A 23,562-nucleotide genomic window follows, 5' to 3' on the forward strand; every position below is an offset into this window, starting at 1 on the left:
TAACAAAGCAAGATTTCCAAAAATGTTCATTTTTAGCCTTGAAATAGGAAAATTAGTATTAAGATATTTATAAATCAATGACGACCACACAGAGTCCGTACCCTCCAAATCAAATTTGTTCTTATTTAAGAGAGCTGCTACACACTGTAATATATCAATGTTATATATTTCTCATCAATTTTTACAGTTTTCACTGATTAAATATATAGTGACTCATAAAGCATTACCATCACATCAATTGTCACCAGATGCAAGCATATGTCACTTAGGTATTAACTATCATATAAAAATGGCAGCTTGGTTGTTTAGAAGCCATAATCTGGTACCAGTCATTCCCAAATTTCCCTAATGCATTAGCAATCTCTCAGAAGGTGCTATTGTCTCTGTACTAGTCCGCAGCCAAAGGAGAGAAAACATCTTTAAATAACTATTTCTTTTCTTTGATTAAATACTACTATATATTCATGGTAAATAACAGGTTTATTGATATAGGAGAAAATGTGTCAGTGGGTTAAAATTTTCCATATTACCAGAGGATGGAAGTTGAGGTCAGCTAAATAAGCTAAGCTCAACAGAAATATCCATTAAAAATTCAAATGAATATAAATTGCTACTATATAAAACTTATGCCACCAATATCATCTATAAAAATGGCTACCACATTTGCATCACACTCTTTCTAGATGCTGTATCAAGAATGTTTTTTTTTCATAAAGAACACTCTTCTTTCTCATAAAGGACAATCACTAAATTCTGAATTAGTTATAGCTCAGATACTTCAAGTTGCTAATAGAATCGACTAATAATGAAGTCTGGAGACATTTGAAAACCACCTTGCTCTAGAAATTAAAAAAAAAAAAGAATAAAATATCAATAGATGTTTTGCTAGGAGGAGGAGGGAAATTCATTCTATATGTTAACTATCCTATCAGATTGTGTAGACATTGCCTAGACTATTAAAACCTCCTAGTAACTTATAGGTAATTACTCATTGGCTGACTGTAGTGGTGCACAGCAGACAGAAGCTGTGAGAGAAGCCATCCTTCCTTGCTAATATAACATGGAGAACTCGCTGCTACTGCAACACTTAATGCTCACAGCACCTAGTCATCTTTAATGCAAATACACATTTTCTGCCTTGCTTCTATGTTTTCCATCATAATGCAACACAAAAGTAGTGTACATTTCATTCCATCCCTATGAGGTTTGCATAAGCAGTTCCAAGTCAGACTAAATATTGTATTGCTCTTATTACAGTGGATAAATATTTTAAAGTTTAGGAATTAAATATTTTATTTTTTCTGTATGCTCTCTGCAACTATTATGAACTTTTTACAGCTTCTTCATTCATAGGAAGTCTTTGGGGTTTCCTTTTTTAAATGTAAGACTATTATTGTTTCCCCAAACAGAAGCAGGTAAGAGTTAACAGATAAGTTCAACAAATCACTTCATGCTTGGTGTTAATAAGAAGAGTATGCTTCTTCATATAAAGAAAGGCTTTTCTAGAAGGCATGTATCTCTTATTATAATAAAAGTTTGCCAACAACAACAAATGAATCAAGTAAATGTCACATCTTTAGGTACACAATTTCTCTCTTCACTTTTATGACAGCATAGATTTTCTTGGCATACATCTCTGTACTTGACACAGGTATGTCTCACACTAAATTAAAACAACACATCTAAAGAAGAACATGTCCTGAGCTGTTTGGTTGAAATTTCCCACAAAATAAGAAACCGAGAAGCTGTTTACACATGTGCTTTAAAAGAAGTAGACTAATTATGTTAACTGATTTATTAATAAATGAAGTTCTTGGTCCAATTATTAAAAGTACAAAGAGACCAGGGAGCAATTTAAATGTCTACTGCATCTAAGATAAAATGTTTTATCTGCTCTGCATTTCAAAATCTTTTTCTTTTTTTTAAGGTTAATTATAATTCTAAGCAAAGCTACTCTAGATAGGCCCCTTAGGTTTTATGTAAGTTTAAATAAAATAATAACAATAACTTTACCTCATTGGCTAGCTCCAGGAGTACTGGGGCAGCTCCATTTTTCCCCACTCCATTCAGATACCTAGACAAGACAAAGCCAAGTGGTAATGCAGTGACAAGAAAAGGCCAGCATAGACTTGTCAGCATCCCCTGTGTGTACATGTTTCTCCTGGGCAAATGCCACGTTCAACTCTAGTTAAAGTATGCTACTGTCATAGGAAAGCACTGAAGGGAAAAGAATAACAAAAACAACTTACCTCAAAACCACTGGCAACTAACTAACTGAAGTTGGGGACAGGACGTCTGAGTACACAGGTCTCCCTTGTGTTCACCTCCTAACATGTAAAGTGAACACAGAGGTGATTTTGAAAAGAACTATCCCTATCACCCTGGCTTTATCTATACCACAGCCACTCATGGGAAGGAAATAAGTTTACTCCTGAAAAACGCATCCATGCAAGCATATCACTTTTTTATTTACTTTTAGTTTACAGGATTGGTTGACACCTTATTAGGAAAAAAATGGAACAGACTTTTCATCAGTGGGTCAGCACACCTTTAATAGGTAATACAAGCCATCATCTTATCTGCTCTGGATTTCTGTCATAACCTCCAGCTCTCCTCATCCCCTAACCCTGCAAAACAAACAAACAAACAACTCCCCAAATTCATCCCAGATATGGAAGCCAGAGTGATTTGTTTTAGAACAAAGATCTGAACATACCATTCTCCTCCTTAAAACACTTCAAAAGCCCCACATTAAATCTCAAGATTAAATTATAACCACTTAAAAATTCTCATAAGGATCTTCATAATCTGGTTCCTACCTACTCTCTTCAGCCAGCCTCATCTCTAGTCACTGTTCCCCACTCCAGCCCTTCACCTGGATAACTCCTGATTCAGATTGTATGTCGCCTTTTTCATCCACCATGACCTGGGAGAACATTAAGTATCCCTCATGTGCAATCCAGGAGCACCTTGTTCATCTCTCCATCACTTAGCCCAGAACACTGTATCTGCTGAGTTACTTGTCCACCTCAAACCCATCCCGACTGTAAGGCTGAAAGCCTCATGAACGTAGAAGAATTTCATTTTATTCAATTTATTATGCCTAGCACGGTTCTTGGCTTATAATAGGTGATTATATTGTAATACTGAATACATATTCTTTTCTCTAATAAATGAGTAATTAAATAATTTTTAAAAGCTATTTTAGGCAAGAAAATAAAATTAAGTATGAACATTTTCTCTATAGTATACTGTTTGATTGAATAAACTAACAACATTTGTTTGATAGTAAAAATCAAAGTAAACAGGTGAGGTCTTCCCTGTAACGGCCAGAAGCAAAAACTAAATTAAATTACATTATTTCACAGGTATGCTTATAAAGATGTATGATTTCCAATAAATTAAGTGGAATAAAATCAAATTATTTAAGGTGGGGAAAGTCTCAGGATCATTATAACTTCAAAGTAATTCTAATACATCCATTTTCATCTATTGGCCCTTTCTTGAATAAATTGTTTAGGAATCTAACTGGGAAATAAGTACTTTCATTTCAGGAGCAAGGGAACAACAAAATAAAAACAAACAAGACAAGTGTGGTTTAGAGAAAGATCCCTGGGAAATAGGTCAGCTAAGACCTTCATGTCAACTTACAGAACTTCCATTGCACTGATGGGTCTGCTCAAGGAACAATCAGTTTCGTCAAGTCGGAGCAACTGACCAGAGCGCACATGCATTAAGCATTCTGATTCCGGGTCAGGGTATTTAAGCCTATATTGATAATAGTATATCTTTACAACTCTCTACTTAACATTCATTTATCCCACAAGTATTTTTGAGAGCTAACTAGTTGTCAGGCCTTATTCCAGGTTCTGAAGAAGCAGAAGGGAACAAAACTTCTTTGGTTCCTGCCATCACAGAGATTATATAACAGTGAAGAGACAGAGAAGAAAAAGAGAAATAAATATATAAAGTAATGACATATGCTACAATATAATATAAATTAGATGGGTTGGTCAGGAAGCCCCTCTCTAAGGAAGTGACACTGAAGTAGAAACCCACAAGAAGGAAAGCAGCAAGCCAAGAGAGGAAGAACATTCCCAGCAAGGGAACAGTAAGTGCAAATGTCAGGAATGTGCCTGGGCTATCTGAGGACTGGGAAAGGCTCTTGTGAGACCAGAGCAGAACCTCTTCTCAGGGGTTAATTTGGAAAGAATGAAAGAGAACAGCTAGACCCCAGATCACGGCCTGTGCCTGGAAACTATCATTTTGAGTCCAAATTATATGGTTTCATATAAATGCTGCATCAATCACAATCCTGGTAATGACCAATAGAACACTTCTATTAAGTTTAAAGCAACAGGAGTTGGTCAAACGACAACATTGGCCCCCTATATCTGTATAGTCTATATAATAGTTGAAGCATGTTCATACTTAATACAGTGGAAATTCCTAATTATGAGCTTGATTACTCCTCCCAGTTGGTCATATAAAGAAACCAAATTCCAGAGTACTGATGAAACCCATCTGGGCTCCCCTAGCTGGTAAGCAGTAAATCTCTGAAATGGACCGCTGATGTCCCAAAGCCTACTGAGGTGTCCTCATATGCTGAAAAGGGTAGACCTGCTTCTAACTGTATTTATTCCCCAATTTGTTTCCCACCTATACCTAATAACACTTCAGAAGTGCTAAGGAAAAGAAATTAAGTTAAAATTAATCTGAAGTTGCATTTGTCCTTTCTGGGAACTTTAACTGTCCCCTATATCAAGTGACAGATCAGGTTTACTCAAATTTTTAGATATGCAATCAAAGGAGCATGATAATTACAGAAAACATTCAGTAAGGTCATAATCAGAAATTCCTAATGCTACCCTTCTCTCCATCCTCAAAACATCTTGTGCAAACTTACAGCATAGACTATTCACACAGTTATAATGGGTTGTTTCTCTCTCCTTGGGGTAGGGCTGCACAAAGCAATGTTGAACCTTCATCCAGCAGGTCCTTAGCGAAGATCTGAATTGTAACTGGGATATAAAAATGTAATCCTGAACACTACATTAAGGTGACCTGGGCTACCTTCCTGATGCCTATTTGCAAATTGAAATTACTTTGCATAGACTGTATGTCATCCTCCAGCTTTGCTACAGGAGGACTAATAAATGTATATCTCGTGGGTGAAACCATCCCTAAAAGATCTTCCCAGAAGGTCCATTTTATGACGTTTTTTGAGTGTGAAAGATCTATTAGCATCTAAGATTAAAAATAATATATATTGATTTTAAATATAAGACAAACTTATTTAATCTTAATATTTTTATAACTATAATGGTACAACTTCAAAAATCTACCAAAATTCTTCACTAAGCTTACATCTGAATACCACCTTTGTTGATTCTATATCGAAAATCTCTGGAATCCATCTCCATGCATGCAGCTATTTTCCCACTAAACAGAGCAGCTGAGGACAGGTATTGTGGTTCTTATACTTGGTTCCTAGCAGAGTAGATGGGACACAGTGAATGCAAAGTAAATGGTGCTAATTAAACAAAAAAAGTGGTTCGAATTTTTAGAAACTATCTGTATCATGTGGTATCAGTAACACATTTGAACTAACCTTTTTTCCATGTGAACATCTGAATAAAATCCAACTGGTCTGATTCTGCAAAGCTAATAAAGCTGGCCCCTCAAACAGTGTGTGTTGAGAGATGGGAGGAGATGAGAGACAGTATTTCTAAACTTTGCTATTGATGAGGAAACTTGTAAAGTTGACCAACTTGCGTGTGTTTGTGTATGTGTGCGTGTGCACATATATGCCCATGTGCACTGATCTAGATAAATCTAAATAAATTTTACCAAGTATGTTTCCTGTTTAGAACTAAAATGCCATTAGTACAGTGGGAAAGAATAGAGAGTTCTTTTCAACATGAACAAGCTGTGTCTATACACACACAACATGAAGAACTGAGGGAATTTGCTCAGTAATTCAAAAGCTTAGGAAAACATTTTCTACTGTTGTTTGGATACTTTGAAGTTTCAGTTAACCATGATGGAATCACTCTGTGGATTGTATGGTCTTTAATACAGACTTCAAATTCTGAATTGAGAACATCTCAATGCTAGCAAGAATACAGAGACACAGGTATTCTCTGATATTGCTAGTAGAAATGTAACCATTACTATCTTTCTAGATGGTAATTTGACAACATATAATAAGATCATTAAATGCTTATTGTTTACACCAGTAATTCCATCTATAGAAATATTAAGAAACTAATTCAAATGCAAAGACTTATGCACCAAAATATGTATCACAGTATTACTTATATCAGAATATTGGAAACATATATGTTCAACAGAGGAATAATTCAGTAAATTATGATACCTTCATATGAAGTAATAAAATAAAAATGTTTACAAAATGCTCTCTTCAAAATAATATGTATTTTTCCAAGTATCAAATTCAGAATTCACAGTTGCATATATAGGATGACCTAATCTATGTAAAAATGGATTGAAAAAAGACTGGAATGAAAAACACCAGTGGTTATCTATGGGTGCCACGATTATGGGCAATCCATTCATTTCTTTTTTATACCATTAAAAATGTACTTAATTTTCACAATAGGCATGTATTACTTTTATAAAAGAAAAAGAAAGGAAGAAATTGTTGAGATTGTCAAACTGCTTAAGTATGATTTGATATAACTTTGCCTTTATTCTAATCAGCTGGGAAACAAAAAGCTTTCAAGGCCAATTTACCACAGAGAATACAGGGACATTCAACCTGCACATTTAGAACAAGAGACCTGTGAGGTCAAATCATCTGAAAGGTAACAACACAGCCCGTCTACAAGCACAAAGTGCAGGGCAGAAAAGTCAGGAAGCAGGGTGGTAAAGTAAGAAACCAGTCGGACTGCTTTCCTATTAGACGGTCCATTACAGCCTAACTTCAAGATTGTGTTTCAAATGTCGTGACTCCTCAAAGTAATTGAGGTTCTCACATTTAACTAAACTTAAAGAAATATAAATATGTTTCTATATTTTTATTATTACCCAATCAACTGTTCGAGTAACCATACTTAAAGATCTTTGTTTTTGGCCTAAACTAACCAGGTAATCCAATAAAGTATGTTCATACCTCAGAAATCAAACATACTTTTTTAAAAAATAATTAATTAATTAATTAATTAATTTTATTTTTTGGCTGCGTTGGGTCTTCACTGCCGCGCGTGGACTTTCTCTAGTTGCGGCGAGCAGGGACTACTCTTCGTTGTGGTGTGTGGGCTTCTCATTGTGGTGGCTTCTCCTGTTGTGGAGCACGGCCTCTAGGCATGTGGGCTTCAGTGGTTGTGGCACGTGGGCTCAGTAGTTGTGGCTCACGGGCTCTAGAGTGCAGGCTCAGTAGTTGTGGCGCACGGGCTTAGTTGCTCTGTGGCATGTGGGATCTTCCCAGACCAGGGCTCGAACCCGTGTCCACTGCATTGGCAGGTGGATTCTTAACCACTGCGCAACCAGGGAAGCCCCTCAAATTTAGTTTTTAATGAAAGTAAATTTTTTAAAAGCAGCATTTAGAGCTCTTAGAAATCATCTAATTAAAACGGCTTTTTTACGATGAAAAAAAGATTATTAGAGGGCAGCCCATGGCCTGTTAGCAAATCTCCAAATTTCTAGGAAATGCTTTATTTTCCCTTGTTGATGTTAACTGACCCTTAAAATCTGGAACAGAACCATACTTTTATATGAAAGCCTAAGACTATAAATTTTATAAATAAGAATGTATTTTTTGACACGTGAGCCACTTTTCAGTCTTTCAGTGGAGAGTCTGGTTGCCAAAGCAGTTGTTGGCTTCACAGCACTTCATGGGCCTTTCTCAATTTTATATGTATGATTTAGATGATGACTTTAATTTAAATGTTAATTTCACTGAGGAGATTATGACTTTTGAATAAATCACTTCAAACTTTACAAAGGCTTCTTAAGGAGTAACTCTCCTAGGTATAAAAGTGTGTGTGTGTGTGTGTGTGTGTTTGTGTAGGCATGTATATTTCTTTAACAGACACTTCTACTCAAAATAGAATATATCTTTTACCACTATGTCATAGTGAATACTTTTTTAAAATCTAACTTCAATAACTTTCCAATAAACACTCAATTCTTAAGAAAAAAAGGCTTTACAGAAACATAATACCAATATTTTATCTGCACATTCATTTAATTCATAGAATTTTCATGCATAAAAATCAGTCATCTAAAATCAGTGATGTCACTCTCGCCACAGAAAGATTTGCTCTATGAATCTTAAGTGTAATAATTTAAGAGCATATTTCAAACTGTTTTCCTTTCCGGTATGCCCTTAAAATATTTAAGAAGGCAACCAATAATTTCTAATGCAAACCATAACCATTTACCATTGTAAGTTATTCACTCATATTACAAAGCCAAAAAATTTTTAATTTTTTAAAAAAGGAGCTATTTTAAAGATTCTTTTTGTTTCAGAACAAGAGGTTGGGAGCTATAATAAATTAGGCTGAAATTAAAATATCTCCTGAACATCATGTTATTGATTCAATACTCAAGACTTTCCTTTTAAAATATAAACCCCTCTTAAAATCTCACAGTTGTACATTATTATGTGTCTCCATATGTCCTTACTTGATTTATTTCTTTTTTTGCCTTTCTAAAATGGCTAACCCAATACTGACGATGCAAAATACAACTGTACCAAAATTTAATCTTATTTTCTAATATACTTTTCAACTTGCTGATTTAAATAAGAAATAAAATTGGTTTGAGAACTTTCACATATACGTGTAGATATACGTATTCATGAACATACGCATCTATCCAAGATATGTGCTTACAGTTTCAAGCATCCAACTGAGATTTTCTAATACTGGAACAATTTCTTACATAGTAAAGACTTCAGACACATGTAAATTAAGATGGTCTCACCATATTCTTTAAATCCATATAACAGAGTATTTGAGAAATTAAAAAAAATATACTTGAAGTCTTAAATAAGAGACTTAAAACAAGATGCCTTGGAATGTTATATAGAAAATCAATTTATTAATCTAATTTATTCATAATTATTATTACAATTAATAGGTATTATGATACCCTCTAGTGGGGCAGGCAGGTCATACCTCTGGTAATAACTTTCAATCGCTTCCGAAGTATGATGTTTGGCATGTGTTCTCTTAATATGTTTCTGAAACAAAATAAAAAAGATTTTTATGTTGTGTCACAGATCAGGTTCAAGAACAAAAATGACACATTTCTTGATTCCAATGTCTAACATAAAGGGCAAACCGAATAATAGTTTGGGGATTTGGGTGGTGGTAGATCTTTTTTCCCTTCTACTCTGTGAACCTATGCATTTTAATCTCTATTGCGTGGCTGGGATGTCTCCAGACTGTACCACAAGGTACAGTATATATGTAAAAGCCAACAGGGTCATAGTAATTGAATCTAAATTAAGTTTGCTTAGGGTTGTAGAGGGCAAAGAAAAACTTGTTCCCTTTTTCAACCTTTGTATTAATTTTCCCTCAATTCAATTCCATCTAAGTCCTCCGCACTCTAGTTTTACAATCCAATTGCCATTTTTAACCAGGAAGAACATTGCTTAAAAACAACTTATTTGAAAACTACAAAAAGTAATTCCATAGAGGCTTGCCACTTGACTGACACCTGTCATCTCATGATAAATGACTCCATTTTCTGCCTCTCTTGCCTTCTGCCACTCCAGCAATGGTCATTTATCATCATCTCTGTCAGCAATGGAAAGCGGCACTGACAGTGCAAGTCAGCAAACATTTAGCACATGGAACCACGCAACACAGGGAAATTATTATTGTCAGAATAATAATGGTTTAGCATAATTTATTACAGGTCCACCAAATAAGCAAAGGCTAGATGTTATTAGACAGATGGATGGGTAGGCTTGGCAGGCCTCCACTGAGACGCAGGCGGTGCTTGATGTGGAAAGGAGAATATCCTCCAACCCAATCAGAGAGCTGGCAGTTCAATTACAAAGAAATAAAGGGACATTCATCATTCAATTAGGCACCTGTCAACCCTCACAAAGGAGAAAACTTCTAACCTGGTACTCCTGGGAGAAGATGCTCAGCAGAGTGGCCTGCGATTGACTGGAACAAATAAAAGAAGGACAAAGTTAATTACTGGAGTGCACGCCAAAGAAACAAAAGAGAAAGGAGCTTCAAAGGTAGGCCTGCTGCCCTGTAATCTAACAGAACATGAAAACAAGTGTGGAAAAGTTGTTCCAGATGAACACCTCAAACAAAGGCTTCCTGCTGCTAGGTCAAGGAGACAGAAAAAGGGAAAGGGGAAAATATGGATGGTCTCAAAGCAAACTATCATATGATTTGGATTTTCTTAAACTTTAGAATGATTATAAATCATATCTGTACCATGCAGGTATGTTAAAAGGGACCAAAAGAGGCAAGGTTTATTCCCATTGATAAATGAGAGTCAAATCCCATAAACAGTAGAAAATGCAGTTCATTCACTGGCAACATTCTGAAATTTATTTTGTTAGCAGGTAGGTATCCTCTTCTGTAGGTCTCTCAGATTCAAGGGGGGAAACTTTGCTCTTCACCAGAAGTAGCACAGAGACCACTGGAACATTCCCACCGATACTGGCCTACTTTGAAAATAGAAGCTTTCATAGCAGAAAGCTGAGGCCCTTGAGGACAGCATTCCCTAAGACTGCCGTAAGCCTTATTCATCTAAGACTCCATGCAATGTCAAACACCTGGCAATGAAGCAACCTGGAAAACATTCTTCCCAAGTGGGGATTTTCCTCTTACAATTGTTAACATTTAGAAATGGAACAGAATTTTTTTTCTCTAAAAAGCAATCAATAGCCCACTACTATTCTTTTTGATTGCCCCCTGTAGATACAGCTGCCTTATCATATCTTGAAAACAATTAATTATTTCTGATATATTTTCCTACCAAATGCTATCTGAACAAATTACAGTGTTAATAATTCTGCTTTTATAATACACCAAAGCACTGTGAATAATTAAAATTTTTTTATTCATGAATGAGACTGCTCAAGCTCATCACAGGTAATTTGGAGAGTATGAAATAAAAGCAATGACACCATATTTCTTTACTCACTGTCAGTACTGTCATCTCTTGCATATCATTACAGATTTGGCTTCTAACCCCTTTCCACTCTTATTAGATTACAAAAGAATACGTTTAAAAAAAACACCATAAATGTTTATCGAGGAAAACCAATAATTACTAAAGGACTGTTTTAATAACTCAAAAGTACTGAGAAATGATTGAATAAAATTATAAATCCATTATAACTTTTTCAATGTCTCTAAAAATGGAAGCCACCTTTGAAAAAGCCAGTTCTATGTATAAAATCTTCCTATTATGCCTGGCTTGCCTGAGCTTCACATGCAAATCACATACTCTAGTAGGGTTGCAGACAACCAACTCCTGAAAAAAAAATGGCAAAGTTAAACCCAAATCTTTATAAACTACTGAATAAGTCACTATGTTATATATTTATGTACAATAAATACAGCCCTCCTCATTGCACAGCAAAATATATTTATGTTAACCAATTAATGGAAGGCAAACTGTCAGTCTCTTGGTCTCAAACAATATGATGGAAATAAAGGTGCATGTAATGGGCAAGTCAGGGACCAATGACTAATGAGGAGGAAACTAAACTGAATAAAACAAGAGTATAATGGTAGACGCTCAGAAAGGGAAGACTAACAGACAGCAGAAGGAATAAGCCCAAGAATAAACAGTTCAAAGTGAGAAGTTGGTCAAGAGTTGAGAGCACTGTAAAAACTGAGGACAAGATAACGCCTTCAATCAGGAAACTGTCTTAAACAGCTTAGAATTCAATTCAGCTAAAACCATGGACATAGCCTATGGAGCAACACGTTTTCTCAGCGGCCAAGTGGATTAGAGAGAAAATTCCAGCTTACACTGGGGGCAAAACCTGGCTAGAGCTAAAAAGAGAAAATGACTTACCATAGTAAAATAGAAAGACAGACTTGGGTCCAAAAGGCTTTGGGTTTGGCTGACCAGACAAAGCTGTAGAGAACTAACTGATCTTTGCTAGGTAGTTTGTCAGTCAATGCTCTCTTCCTGTGTGTGCTAAGCTTACAGAAGAGCGTTGTGAACAAGCCTCACAACATAAAGAACGGGAGAGTAGTTTTAGTGCAACTAAGACACTGACCCCAGTGTGTATTATTTGTTACTCTCTTCCAGTGTGTGGATTCTGAGAAGGGATCCCAAGGCAAAAGACTGGTGAGTGGAGAAATCATGACCTCGAGGGTCTAGCTTCAAAGAACTCACCACCTCTGCCTGCCCCCCACTGCAGTTTCCCCTACTGTTTGATTTGATTGGCAAGAGCCACAGAAGTTACGGTTTAAATTCAACATTCCTTAGGTTCACAAAGAATATGGTTCCTGGCTAGAGAGGAAGAGAGGATAAGATTCTGCGTAACTAAAAGGCTTATCTTAAACATCACAGTCAGTCCATCAGCAGTTTTCACTGAGCATCCACAATGTCCTGAGGTCACGGGTATGGGAAAATATGCCTCCAAAATAAAAACATTAAAGTGGACAGGAACTGATTTAGAGGAAACTTTCAACATATACATGCGTAAAAGCAAAAATTAGAACATTGTCAAGCACTCACATATTTTTTAGGGATTTAGTGAAGTAAATCATACCCTGAATCCTCACATATTTCAAGACTTTGGAGCATATACTTGTCACTTAGCATACATGTGTTTTCCATTTATATATTCAAAAATACAGTCACTTACTTTGCACAAATGCCCAAAGTCTCTTCAAAGATCGTTTTGTGTTTTTTTCCCATGCTACCCTCTCATATTAAGCTCCTCACCCTGCAGGTATCTGAGAAAAGAAGAGCATGTGAGTAGACTCCTACACTACCTATGTAAAACCTTGTCTGAGTCATGTGACAAATGGCTTTACGGAGCAGCAATAGTCATGTTGCAGCAATGGGGAAACAAGGAAACAAGCATGAGGACAAAGCCAACACACTGAGGACCTGTGACAGGAGATGGAAGGAGCTTGGGTCCTTGAGGACACTGTTGAGCTGCTCAAGACCATGAATTGAAGTGACTACCTTCCATACTTCTTTTGAGTAATAACACATGTCCTCTTTTTTTAAAGGAAGGAAGGAAGGAAGGAAGAGAGGGGGGAAAGGAAGTGGGGGAGGGAGTGAGGGAAGGGGGGAGGGATGGAGGGAGGAGGGAAAGGTTTCTATTTCCTATGTGCCCAGGAAGTAGGAGACACAATCGAGGGAGGGCTCGGAGACAGGGTGCCCTATCACGACGGCACCTGTACAGGATGCAATACTTGGAAGGGGCTGTCCATTTTTATACTTTCTAATTCTCTTCCTAGCTGGCAGCTACTGTATTTGGCTTCCTTAAAATTGTTCCTCTGTCTGTCACTGTGTCACTAAACTGATGTGCCTAGAGATCATAAATTGCTATGTGTGAATGACTTTTCCGTACAGATTTTAAACATTGATGGGGTACTGATTACCCTCATTTTATATTGCATTCAAAACTTCAAATGCCAGGTACATAAACAGGCAACAAACCAGTGCCCCATATAGTATTTAACTCAACGTGTGTCCACACCCATCCAGCTAAGATACTCAATAACCTGAAGGATATTAGAGAAAATGAACATCAGGGGGTTGAATGGGTGCAGCAAAGACTAAGAGCAGAACTTAGCACAGACTTAGCTGCAACGCAACATTCTTACAAGGGGAAGTTTTGATGTTCCCAGGTGGAGGCTTAAAGCAAGTAGAACCTTCAGGAAGAAGATACTACACTTTATACTTTAAGTTCTTCCTCTTTCAAGTGCCCAACTTCTGAAAAAGACCATAAAGAAATAAATGTTTTTATTCAACTTTCAAGCTCCTTTTGCTATAGAATCTATGATGTGTCAATATCTACACTCTAACGGGCTTGAAATCCTCTGAACAAAATGAATATTACTTCTAGAATTCGGGAAGCAGTAAACCAACCTAACAAGATAAAGCAAGATACTCTTACAAAGCATTAGGCTTGCAGACCTCACCAGGTACAACTTCTCTAAACCCATGAAAGAATACAATAAAACATTGGCCGTATGTGGCCAGTGATTCAGGGCACTAGTCTAGGAAGGTTTTCCATAAAAGCAATTCACTTCCCTCTCTCACTCCCTCCCACACCCATACATACAAATTTGAAACATAGAGCATTTTTTTCCCCTCTAAAATCAAAATGGAATTCAATAAGACACCAAGGCTTGGTACAGCAGTACTACTAATTTGTTCTGTTTTGTTTTTTTAGGAAAATAACAATGTGAAGTGGAAAGAGTCATGAGAGATTACTGATATTCTGGGAATTTACTGGGGAGAAAAAAGGAAAAAAATATATAAACTAAATTGAAGAAATAGAGAAAAATGTATCTATCATACCCCCCACACCCATTTCTTCTTTCTAATTTCCAACTTCATATTGAGGATACAGACTACATTATATGCCTCATAGGCAAATATTCCCACACATGACTATATAGATGGCACCATTAAGCTTAGAAGTAATCAACTATCACAAAAAATTCTTACAAGTTACACTCATGTTTTACATATACAATAAAAGTGGTTACTGTCCCAGGCACTTGACTAATTTTGCTGACAAACTGAAGTCACATCCAAAACAGCTCTATCTCCAGCAAGAGCTAAGAGTTATATGAACACCTACTTTGTGCTACACACTATACTGTGCCCTTTATTTTACCATCATAGCAATCCTCCAAGGTAGGTACTATTATTGTCCTTATTTTAAAGATGGGGAAATGGAGAAAGAGAAGTTAAGGAAAGTACACAATTAAAGAACTAGGTAAGTGGTAGAACTGGAAATCAAAATCCAGGTCCAGTTCCAGAACCCAAGCCCTTAATCCCCGTGCTAATCTGCCCTTCTAATGTGTGCTAATACCCGTTGCTTAAGGTTAAGCATTTATATGTTACATTATACTCCAAACAACCCTGAAAGGTGGGCATTCTTGCTTTTTTGATAGAAAATTGAAGTCACAGGAGGTCAAGAGTTTTGATCAAATTCTATGGCCTTAGACGATATTCGCTTTTAAAAAACTCAAAATGCAGTTTTCCTTTAATTAACTATATAAAAAAATTTTCCTATAGTAAAAAGTCAAGGATTAAAAAACTGTTGGGTAATTTCCATTATTCTTCCTGCAGCTAAGGTGTATTTTGTTAATAACCACACCATTGTCTGAAGTGTCTCTATGTGACTGTAAATGTGTCTTTCGCTCAAATGCTATTTACTGTATACAAAGCAACTTTAAATCCTTCCCTGAACAACACAGGTATAAACCCAATCAACCTTCTCTACAGAGGACAACACCCTTCATAAGTGTTAACTTTATTATATGTTTAATGAAGTTTCCTAGTTATAAAATAGTACATATTCTGTGTAAAATCCATAGGTGTCCATCTGTGTTCCTGTGTTTTTTACTCTGTGTCTGATGTGTGTGTGTGTCTTTCTGTCTGTCTGTCTATACACAAAAGTAAAATTTCAAAAATTGTGTTTTAAACATTTTTTGTAACATGCCTTCATTACATAAGATATCAACATTTATTCCTGCCATAACACATTAACCTTTTAAAATTATTTTTATCATGCTTAAGACAAAACCATGTAACCACTTAGGTCACCAAATAGAACACTGCTGGGACCCCAAAAGGCACTCTATCTGATCATCACCCTTTCCCTCGCACAGGTGAATCTGATCTTTATCACTTTCTTGCTTTTCTTTATAGTCTTACCACCCAAATATGTACCCCTAAATTCCATAGGTTAGCTTTGCCTGTTCATAAACTTTATTTTAATGGAACCACACAGTGTGTGCTCTTCTGCCTCTGTCTTCTTTCACTCAATAATATATCTGTGAGAGTAACCCATGTTAATTTATGTGAGGTTAATTCATTTTCATTGTTGTATAATATATTCTATTGTATAAGTATACTCCACATTTATCTATCCTATTGATGAACATCTGAACTGTTTTCAGTCTTTTGCAATGAGAATAATGCTGCTGTGAACATTCCTGCACATGTTTCCTGGTGCATATGTGTACACATTTCTGATGCGTATAAATGCAGAAGTGGAATTCTGGGTCATCTGACACGCAAATCTCTAGCTTTAGTAGACACCGTCAAACACTTTTTCAAAGTGTTTGTAACAATTTTAAACTCCCACCAACACTAAAGGAGAGTTCCCACTGCTATACGTTCTTGTCACACCTTCTAGTTAATGGCTTGTATTTCCATTTTCTTTCTGCTTTTGAAGTGCTAAAATTTTAATTTTGATGAAGTCCAATGTTGCAATTCTTTAATTTTATTATTGGTACTTTTTGTGTGTCTTTCCTAAGATAGCTTTGCCACTCATAGTCACGAAGATAATTCTGTATGTTTTGTTTTAGAAGCTTAAGAATGTTAGCTTTTACATTTGGGCCTATGATCTACCTTGAGTTAATTCTGTGCATTGAGATAGGAGTCACATTTTGTTTTTGTTATTTTTGTACATATATCCAATTGGTCACACACCATTTACCGACTGAATTATCTTGTTGCCTATGAGGAAACCAAACATCTAAGGGTCTATTTTGGGACTCTCTAATCTGCTCCACTGATTTATATGTTTATCTCTGCACAGATACCACACTGATTTGATTACGATTGATTACATTTAATGTATGTTCTAATATATTTAGGTTTAAGTCTATCATCTTACTGAATGCTAATTTTCTTAATCACTGTACATTCCTTTCTTCTCATTTTTTGTATTCTTTTAAATTGATTTAGTACTTATTCTTCATTATTTTTCCCCTGGCAACTTGGAAGTTGAATACTCTTATACTGTTAATGATTATCTTACATAAACACATGCCCCCTTGGTGATTAACTGCTGTCTGGAAAATACAAAAACTTTGCAACACTATCTGTATTTCTCCCCTTCTGACATATAGAATATTACTGACGCTGTTTTAATTCTACATATATCTTAAAATTCACAAGACATTGCTGTTGTTTTATACAGTTTCTGTTCATTCTGATATATCCACATACGAACCATTTCATTGCCCTTCCTTCCTTTTCCACTCTTCAATCTGGAATAACTTTCTTTTAATAATTCCAGCAGTGCAGATGTGTTGGTGATGTCAAATTTCAAATTTCAGCTCTTTTCAATGATAATGTGCCTTATTTCTCTACCCAGTTTTAAGATTTTTTTTTAACTTTGGTTATTAGGAGTTTTAACTCTGGTATTTAGTAAGCTCCTGCTTACAGTTTGCTGGACTTCTTAAATATATGACTGGATACATTTCAACATTTTGAATATTCTCAAGTATTATTTCTTTAAACTTGCTTTAACACTCTGTTTCTCCTACCCAAGGCTCCAAATAAGTGTATGTTAGCCCTCCTTACTGTATCCTCTATCTCTTACTCTCTCTTCATATTTTACAGCGTTTTGTTATTCTTCGTTATTCTCTGTTACACTCTAGACATTTTCTTCTCATTTATCTCCCAGTTCACTGATTCTCTCTTCAGTAATGTCTAACTTGCTATTAAATACATCCATTGAGTTAAATCCATCCAATTTCAATTACTGTATTTGTCACTTGTAGATTTTCTATTTGATTCTTTTTTTCAAATAAGTTCCCTGAAGAGTTTCAATCTTCTTAACATCTTGAATAAACTGTGATTATAAAAATTCTGTTTAGTAGTTCCAATAACCAGAGCCCCTTTAAGTCTATTTCTACAGTTTCTACTGGTTCCCATTTATGTTGTCATGTGTCCTTATGTGACTGAGTATCTCCCATTATGTGCTATACTACTTGAAAAACTGCTTTATAAATAATCTGAATACGAAAATGGTTAACTTTCTCTGGAGAGGATTCTGATTTGATTCTGGGAGCACTAGGAGTCCAGGACCACCTTAGTCCAATTTCAGGTATTGAATTTTTAGGCCAGTGAAGTAAACTTGAAGGTGAAATGTAGTAATGTAGAGCTCTTTTACTTTCAGTCCACGTTAATTCCTAGGGTATAGCCCTTTAGGGTCCCACCTCAAAGCTTGGGACATTTGCAAGTGTTCCCACCTTTGGTGGACCCTGGTCTCTAAACCTTGTCCTCCAGCTCTATAAAGCTGTCAAAGGTTCTGTTCAGGACTTGGCTAGACTATATCTACTGAAAAGGTAATTACATTTTAATGTAATGATTAAAAAGTTAGTTCCCCCTCCCCAAACCCTTATTTTCAAAAATTAATGCATTACTAACTAACCAATAGATTAAAGAGGAAATCACAATAAAAATAACAAAAATACATAAAATTGAGCAATGACAGTTGTGTGTATCAACAGTTGTGGGAAATGTATTGCATTAACTGGATATAAGGGGAAAAAAAGAAAGAAACCGATTTTATTCTAGGAGGTTCTGCAACACTGAAGATCCCAGCAAACAAAACAAAATAGGAAAAGAAATAAGAGAATCAAAAAGGAAAGAAACAAACAAAATGCTCCTTCTTTGAAGATGAGAAGAGAATCAATAAACAAAGAAAATCTATAAACGAAAGTTTTAAACATTAATAAGAGATCTCAGAAAGGTAACTATATATAAGATTAAAATAAAAAAGAAATAGAATTATTATAAAACAGTAATATTAAATTAGAAAATGGAATAGAAAAAATGGACCTCATTCACAATAAAAAACCATAGTTTTTTTACACATATATATTTAACAAAAATATGTAAACCTTTGAAGAAAGTTATAAAACATTACTGAAGAGCATAAGAGAGTTCCTGACTAAATGAAGAGATATTTTTACAAAGAAAGTATCATGGGTAAAAAGATAGTATTAATTAAACTGTCAATTCCCTACACAGTAATCTATGATTTTTTTTTTTTTTTTTAAAGCTCCAGGACAGTCTATTTGAGGGAGGGGTGGAGAGGGACCATCCTCCCTCCAGGTGCCATGGTCAAAGCTCACCCAGGGAGTACACCCCCCCTTGGGTCCAGCTGCCTCACCGGGCCCTTCAGCAGCAGTGGGGGAACCAAATTCACAACAGAGTTTTCTGGTAGGATGAGATAAATTTATCTTAAAATCCATGAAGAAGAATGTCAGGAATAGTTAATAAATTTTGAAAAGCAAAAACAAAGTGATACATCACTCTACCAGATATCAACATGGATACATTTCAAAAATAGAGTACTTAACAAAAAACAAAAAAAGCATGCTACAGAATTATACACACATTTGTTACCATTTATATAAAATATAAGAACAGCAAAATATAATTACCTTTTTTGTTCATGGACATTTATGGATACAGTAAAAGAAATACATGAGGCTGATAAACACTAAACTCATGACAATGGTTACCTCAGATGAAAGAGAAGGGGAAAGGAATCAAAGAGCTCTTTTTAAAAATATAATTTTTTTTATTAAAAAAAAATTTTAATCTAAAATTTGTAATTTTTTACAAATTTTTTAAAACATAAAAATCTGAAGGGGAAAAAACTGTAGATAGTGTAAGGATATTTCATTTCTGTAAAAGTAAAAAGCATCTGAAGCAAATATAAACAGAGGTAGATTCAAAGAGTTCATTATACTATTCTCTGTTCTATGTGTGCTGTATTTCATAATAAAATTAAATAGTAGGAGAAGAAAAATGGAAAGAATTGAAGGAGCTGGATAAATTGATCTAAGATTTTTTTCTGCTCTAAGTCCCACCCTATTCTAAACATTCTGATTTAATTAGAGGCTTAAGCACCTATACTTCTTTCCTTTCTAAGTAAATTTGGGTTTTAACTTTTTAGAACGAGCCATAACATAAATCAGATAAAGAATAAGAAGCTTGGGTGAAAGACACTTAATTTTGCTTCCAAGACCAGATGTCGGGTCATTTTTCTCCAAAGCAATCCGAATAACTTCAACACAATATAATAGATACACCTGTAAGAAATATTTATCAATTCTTTCTTCCTATAATAATTTATTCTGATTTCATTCTTTAATAAGTCAGATAAAACTACAGTATTAGAAACCCTTAAGTTTGTAGAAATTTTATTATGATTGCCAGAAAGAGTAAGAGAGCAAGAGAAAGTTAACAGATAATGATAGTCTGATAACAATAGCCTGTATGGGAAGATATTTATAATTCTTCCCCCGTTGGTAAAAATTCAACTTTCTTCCACCTCTGCATGGAGTATTAGCTAGCGTATTTTCCATCATTTCCTCTCCTCTGGCTAGTCTTCATTTACTTCCGAGCACGCTCTGTCTTTAAGCCACAACCTGTCTACACCTTTCAAACTACTGTCCACCGTTTCTCTTCACTACCAAATGTCTTTGTCTACGAGGTCTTTGGTTCAGTATATCCTATTCGGCCTCCAACCCATGGCAATCTCACTTCTGTACTCACTCCTTAATTGAAAAAGACATACTTCTTACCTTAGCTGACCTCATCACAATATTTTGTACCTTTGACTATCTTCCCTTTCTTAAAAATCTTTCCTATGAATTCCAGGAAACTATTTTCTAAAACCTCTCCTTCTCCCCTGCTAACCACTTACCTTTCTCTCTCCCACTGGCTGCTAGCCTCTTCCCTGGGGTTTCCTGGGGCGGAGGAGCGGATGGGGAGGGAGGAGGTCTCCCCAACCCTCTTCCTCTCTTCATTCTACTTGCTCATGTGGGTGACAGCACACCCTGCTGTGTTCCCAACAACTACTGCCGTAACTTCCAAACATACATATATGTTTCCAGCCTCCACCCCTACTCAGAATCACGTTCTCAATTTTATAGCTCCCTAGGGGACATTTCCCCTATTTGGCCGCATGCATCTTAAAATCAAATTTACCGACATACTCCTTTCCCACAACTGTGTTTCATACCCAAACGCTCTTAAGTCAATTATTTCCATAAAGGTAAGACAGCTGGGCTACAAATCCCACGGTCATTCTTGATTCGTCCCTCTCCCTCACACCTGAAACATCTAAGGAGTCAAGAAGTCCTGCTGATTCTACAATCAAAAGTTTTTTTCACATTTGTCCCTACTTCCCTAAATGACTAAATAGCTTCCTGATTCATTTCCCTTGCCTCCTATCTCTATACTCTTTAATCCAACCTCTAATTTACCAACAATGCTTCTAAAATACACATCGGATGATGTACCCTCTTGGCTTGAAAATCCCAGGAGGCATCAACTACCTATAGAATGAAGTTCATACTCATGAGCAAGGCACTTGAGGCCTTTCTCAACCCGGCTTTAGGCCCCTTCTTTTTAGCTCTCCCACAATGCTTTCCCACCTTCAATCCCCCAAGCAGTTTATACTTTAATCTCACCACATCGCCATAAATTACCATCTTCTTTCTGGAGTCTAGAAAGTTCTTTGAATCTCCTCATTCTATTTGGAGAACTTCTACCCTTTAGGGTAAAACTGGACTCAGGATACTCCTATATGACTTGCTATCACTATTAAATGAAGCTATTTTAGTAAACGGAATATTTCAAGAGATATCATAGAGTTTTTAGACCAAGCCCAAGCCTCTCGTTTTAAAAATGACAAAAGTAAAAGTCACAGAGATGAAATGATTTGCCCAAAGTTACGTAAAGGGTTATTTTACACCAGGTACATGTAAATCAAGGAAAAAATAAGTTGTGCTACAAGCAGGACTTACTGAAATAATACTTAGCTATGTCATCTTAACGGATGAGAATATCACATATTTTCAATTATTTCAGTAATCATAATGTATCTGTGACCAATGTGTATAAATTAAAACATAAACACAAATAAAAAAGCAAAATATACTAGAATACAAATTATATCACCAGTAGTCCCCAAACCCCCAAGTTCCCACATTTTACCACCAAAAGATGCAATGAATGGGAGATCAAAATTTTGAATTTTACTTCTCAATGACAGTTCTTTTTACTATAAATGCAAATTTTATATAACCTCACAATATGGAAAGTGATTATTTTTCCAGGTAACATGTCCCTTCCCCTGACTTAGGACCATTTTTTAGCCCTCTGGAATACTAGTTTTCTCTTACAAATTTCTGACAGACATCTTTATATACTACATAATTATTTTTTTAAACAGGGAGCATCAAAAGTTGTACTGTTAAGGGAGCACCAATAGGAACTGTCTTTATTCTTGAGGTGTTTAAATTCTAATTGGAAAAAAATCACCTAATATTTCAAAGTCTCAGTTTCACATCTGTATATGGATTCCATGACTTTAGAGTCTATTTTCACCTTGAAAGTTCTGTGATTTTTATCTGTTCTACAACTCCAAGATTTAGATTTATTAAGTTTCTCTCTGCTTAGAGCCCTAAAACTTTTAAGTATAGTTTATCATAAAACTGTGCCGTGGTCCTTATAATAATGACTTGTACTCATGTTGACACCAGACATTTCTATATGGGCCTAATATAGCAGGTCTATTCTAGGTCAATAGCTAGAGTGATTAAATTGTTTATTAAGACTTCCAGGCATTTAAAGTAATCAGACCACAGTATGAGAACATGGGAGGAAAATAATTAACTCCTTTCATTCACCACTGATTATAAGGTACCACATCCCCCACTAGAGGTTAAATAATCACTTCATGGGTCTAGCACCACAACTATTTCATTGATGAAATCCCAGTCTCCCCCAAATTACTGTATTTTTTTGATAGACTGAACACAGATACTTAATGAAAGAACCACCAGATCTTTACCTGAAAAGTTGACTTTTAAAGATATTTATATAAATATAAATATGTAAATAAATATAAACATTCAACCTCACAATTCTTCAAGTATTGAAAGAGTTTTTTTATGAGATGGTCTCTGGCTTGAACTAGGTAATCCCAGGAAAAGAGACAAAGTATGTCATGAGGACCTATAAGGGCCCCCCACCTCTGTGCAGCAACTTCAAATTGAAGGAAGATAAGAGGTAATCCTTACTCTTAAAATGAGTTTAGTTTCAGAAAGGTATTTGTCAGAAGGGTTGAAAATACAAGCCTTAGACCTAAAATAGCACCAAATAATATTGTTCATTTTCCTCAGTAATATTCAGTGCTGAAAAGACTAAAGATTCTGATCTACCTTCAGATAGTTTTCTTAAACAGTTGCTTATCAAAACCAAATGAATTAATTTCACTTTCTGAAGTCTTTACTTAAAAATAAAAATTTACTAAACATCCTACCATAGTAAAACACTTCAGTTTCCTATGACTGCTGTAACAAATGACGATGTATTTGAAAAAGGGGCCGTTGGGAGCTAATTCAGGTTAGATTAGGTCATGAGCATAGGGCCCTTATGAGGGGATTACTGTAGTGGCCTTATAAGAAGAGGAAGAGAGACATCACTTTGAAAGCATGCACCAAGGAAAGGCCAAGTGAGGACACAGTGAGAAGGTGGCCATCTGCAAGCCAGGAAGAGAGTCCTCACCAGGACCTGACCATGCTGGCACCC

General features: G+C 35.7%; 1 protein-coding gene across 3 annotated transcripts in view; it reads right to left on the minus strand.

Annotated features, from left to right (window-relative positions):
- The window catches only part of CUNH15orf41 (chromosome unknown C15orf41 homolog), a 213,568-nt gene that overhangs the window by 145,592 nt on the left and 44,414 nt on the right, over positions 1-23,562 (minus strand). Inside the window, exons 2-4 of one of the 3 annotated variants that reach the window (XM_029237955.1) lie at positions 10,100-10,145; positions 9,144-9,208; positions 2,014-2,074 (exon numbers count right to left, since the gene is read on the minus strand). In XM_029237955.1, the coding sequence (XP_029093788.1) occupies positions 2,014-2,074; positions 9,144-9,208; positions 10,100-10,145 (172 nt within the window). Of the gene's footprint in view, positions 1-2,013; positions 2,075-9,143; positions 9,209-10,099; positions 10,146-23,562 lie in introns of those variants that run through there. The other 2 variants (XM_029237957.1, XM_029237956.1) reach the window with 2 other exon arrangements.

This window comes from Monodon monoceros, unplaced genomic scaffold, assembly GCF_005190385.1.
Source record: "Monodon monoceros isolate NGI ecotype Baffin Bay Population unplaced genomic scaffold, NGI_Narwhal_1 Super_Scaffold_21, whole genome shotgun sequence".
Taxonomy (NCBI): Eukaryota; Metazoa; Chordata; class Mammalia; order Artiodactyla; family Monodontidae; genus Monodon; species Monodon monoceros.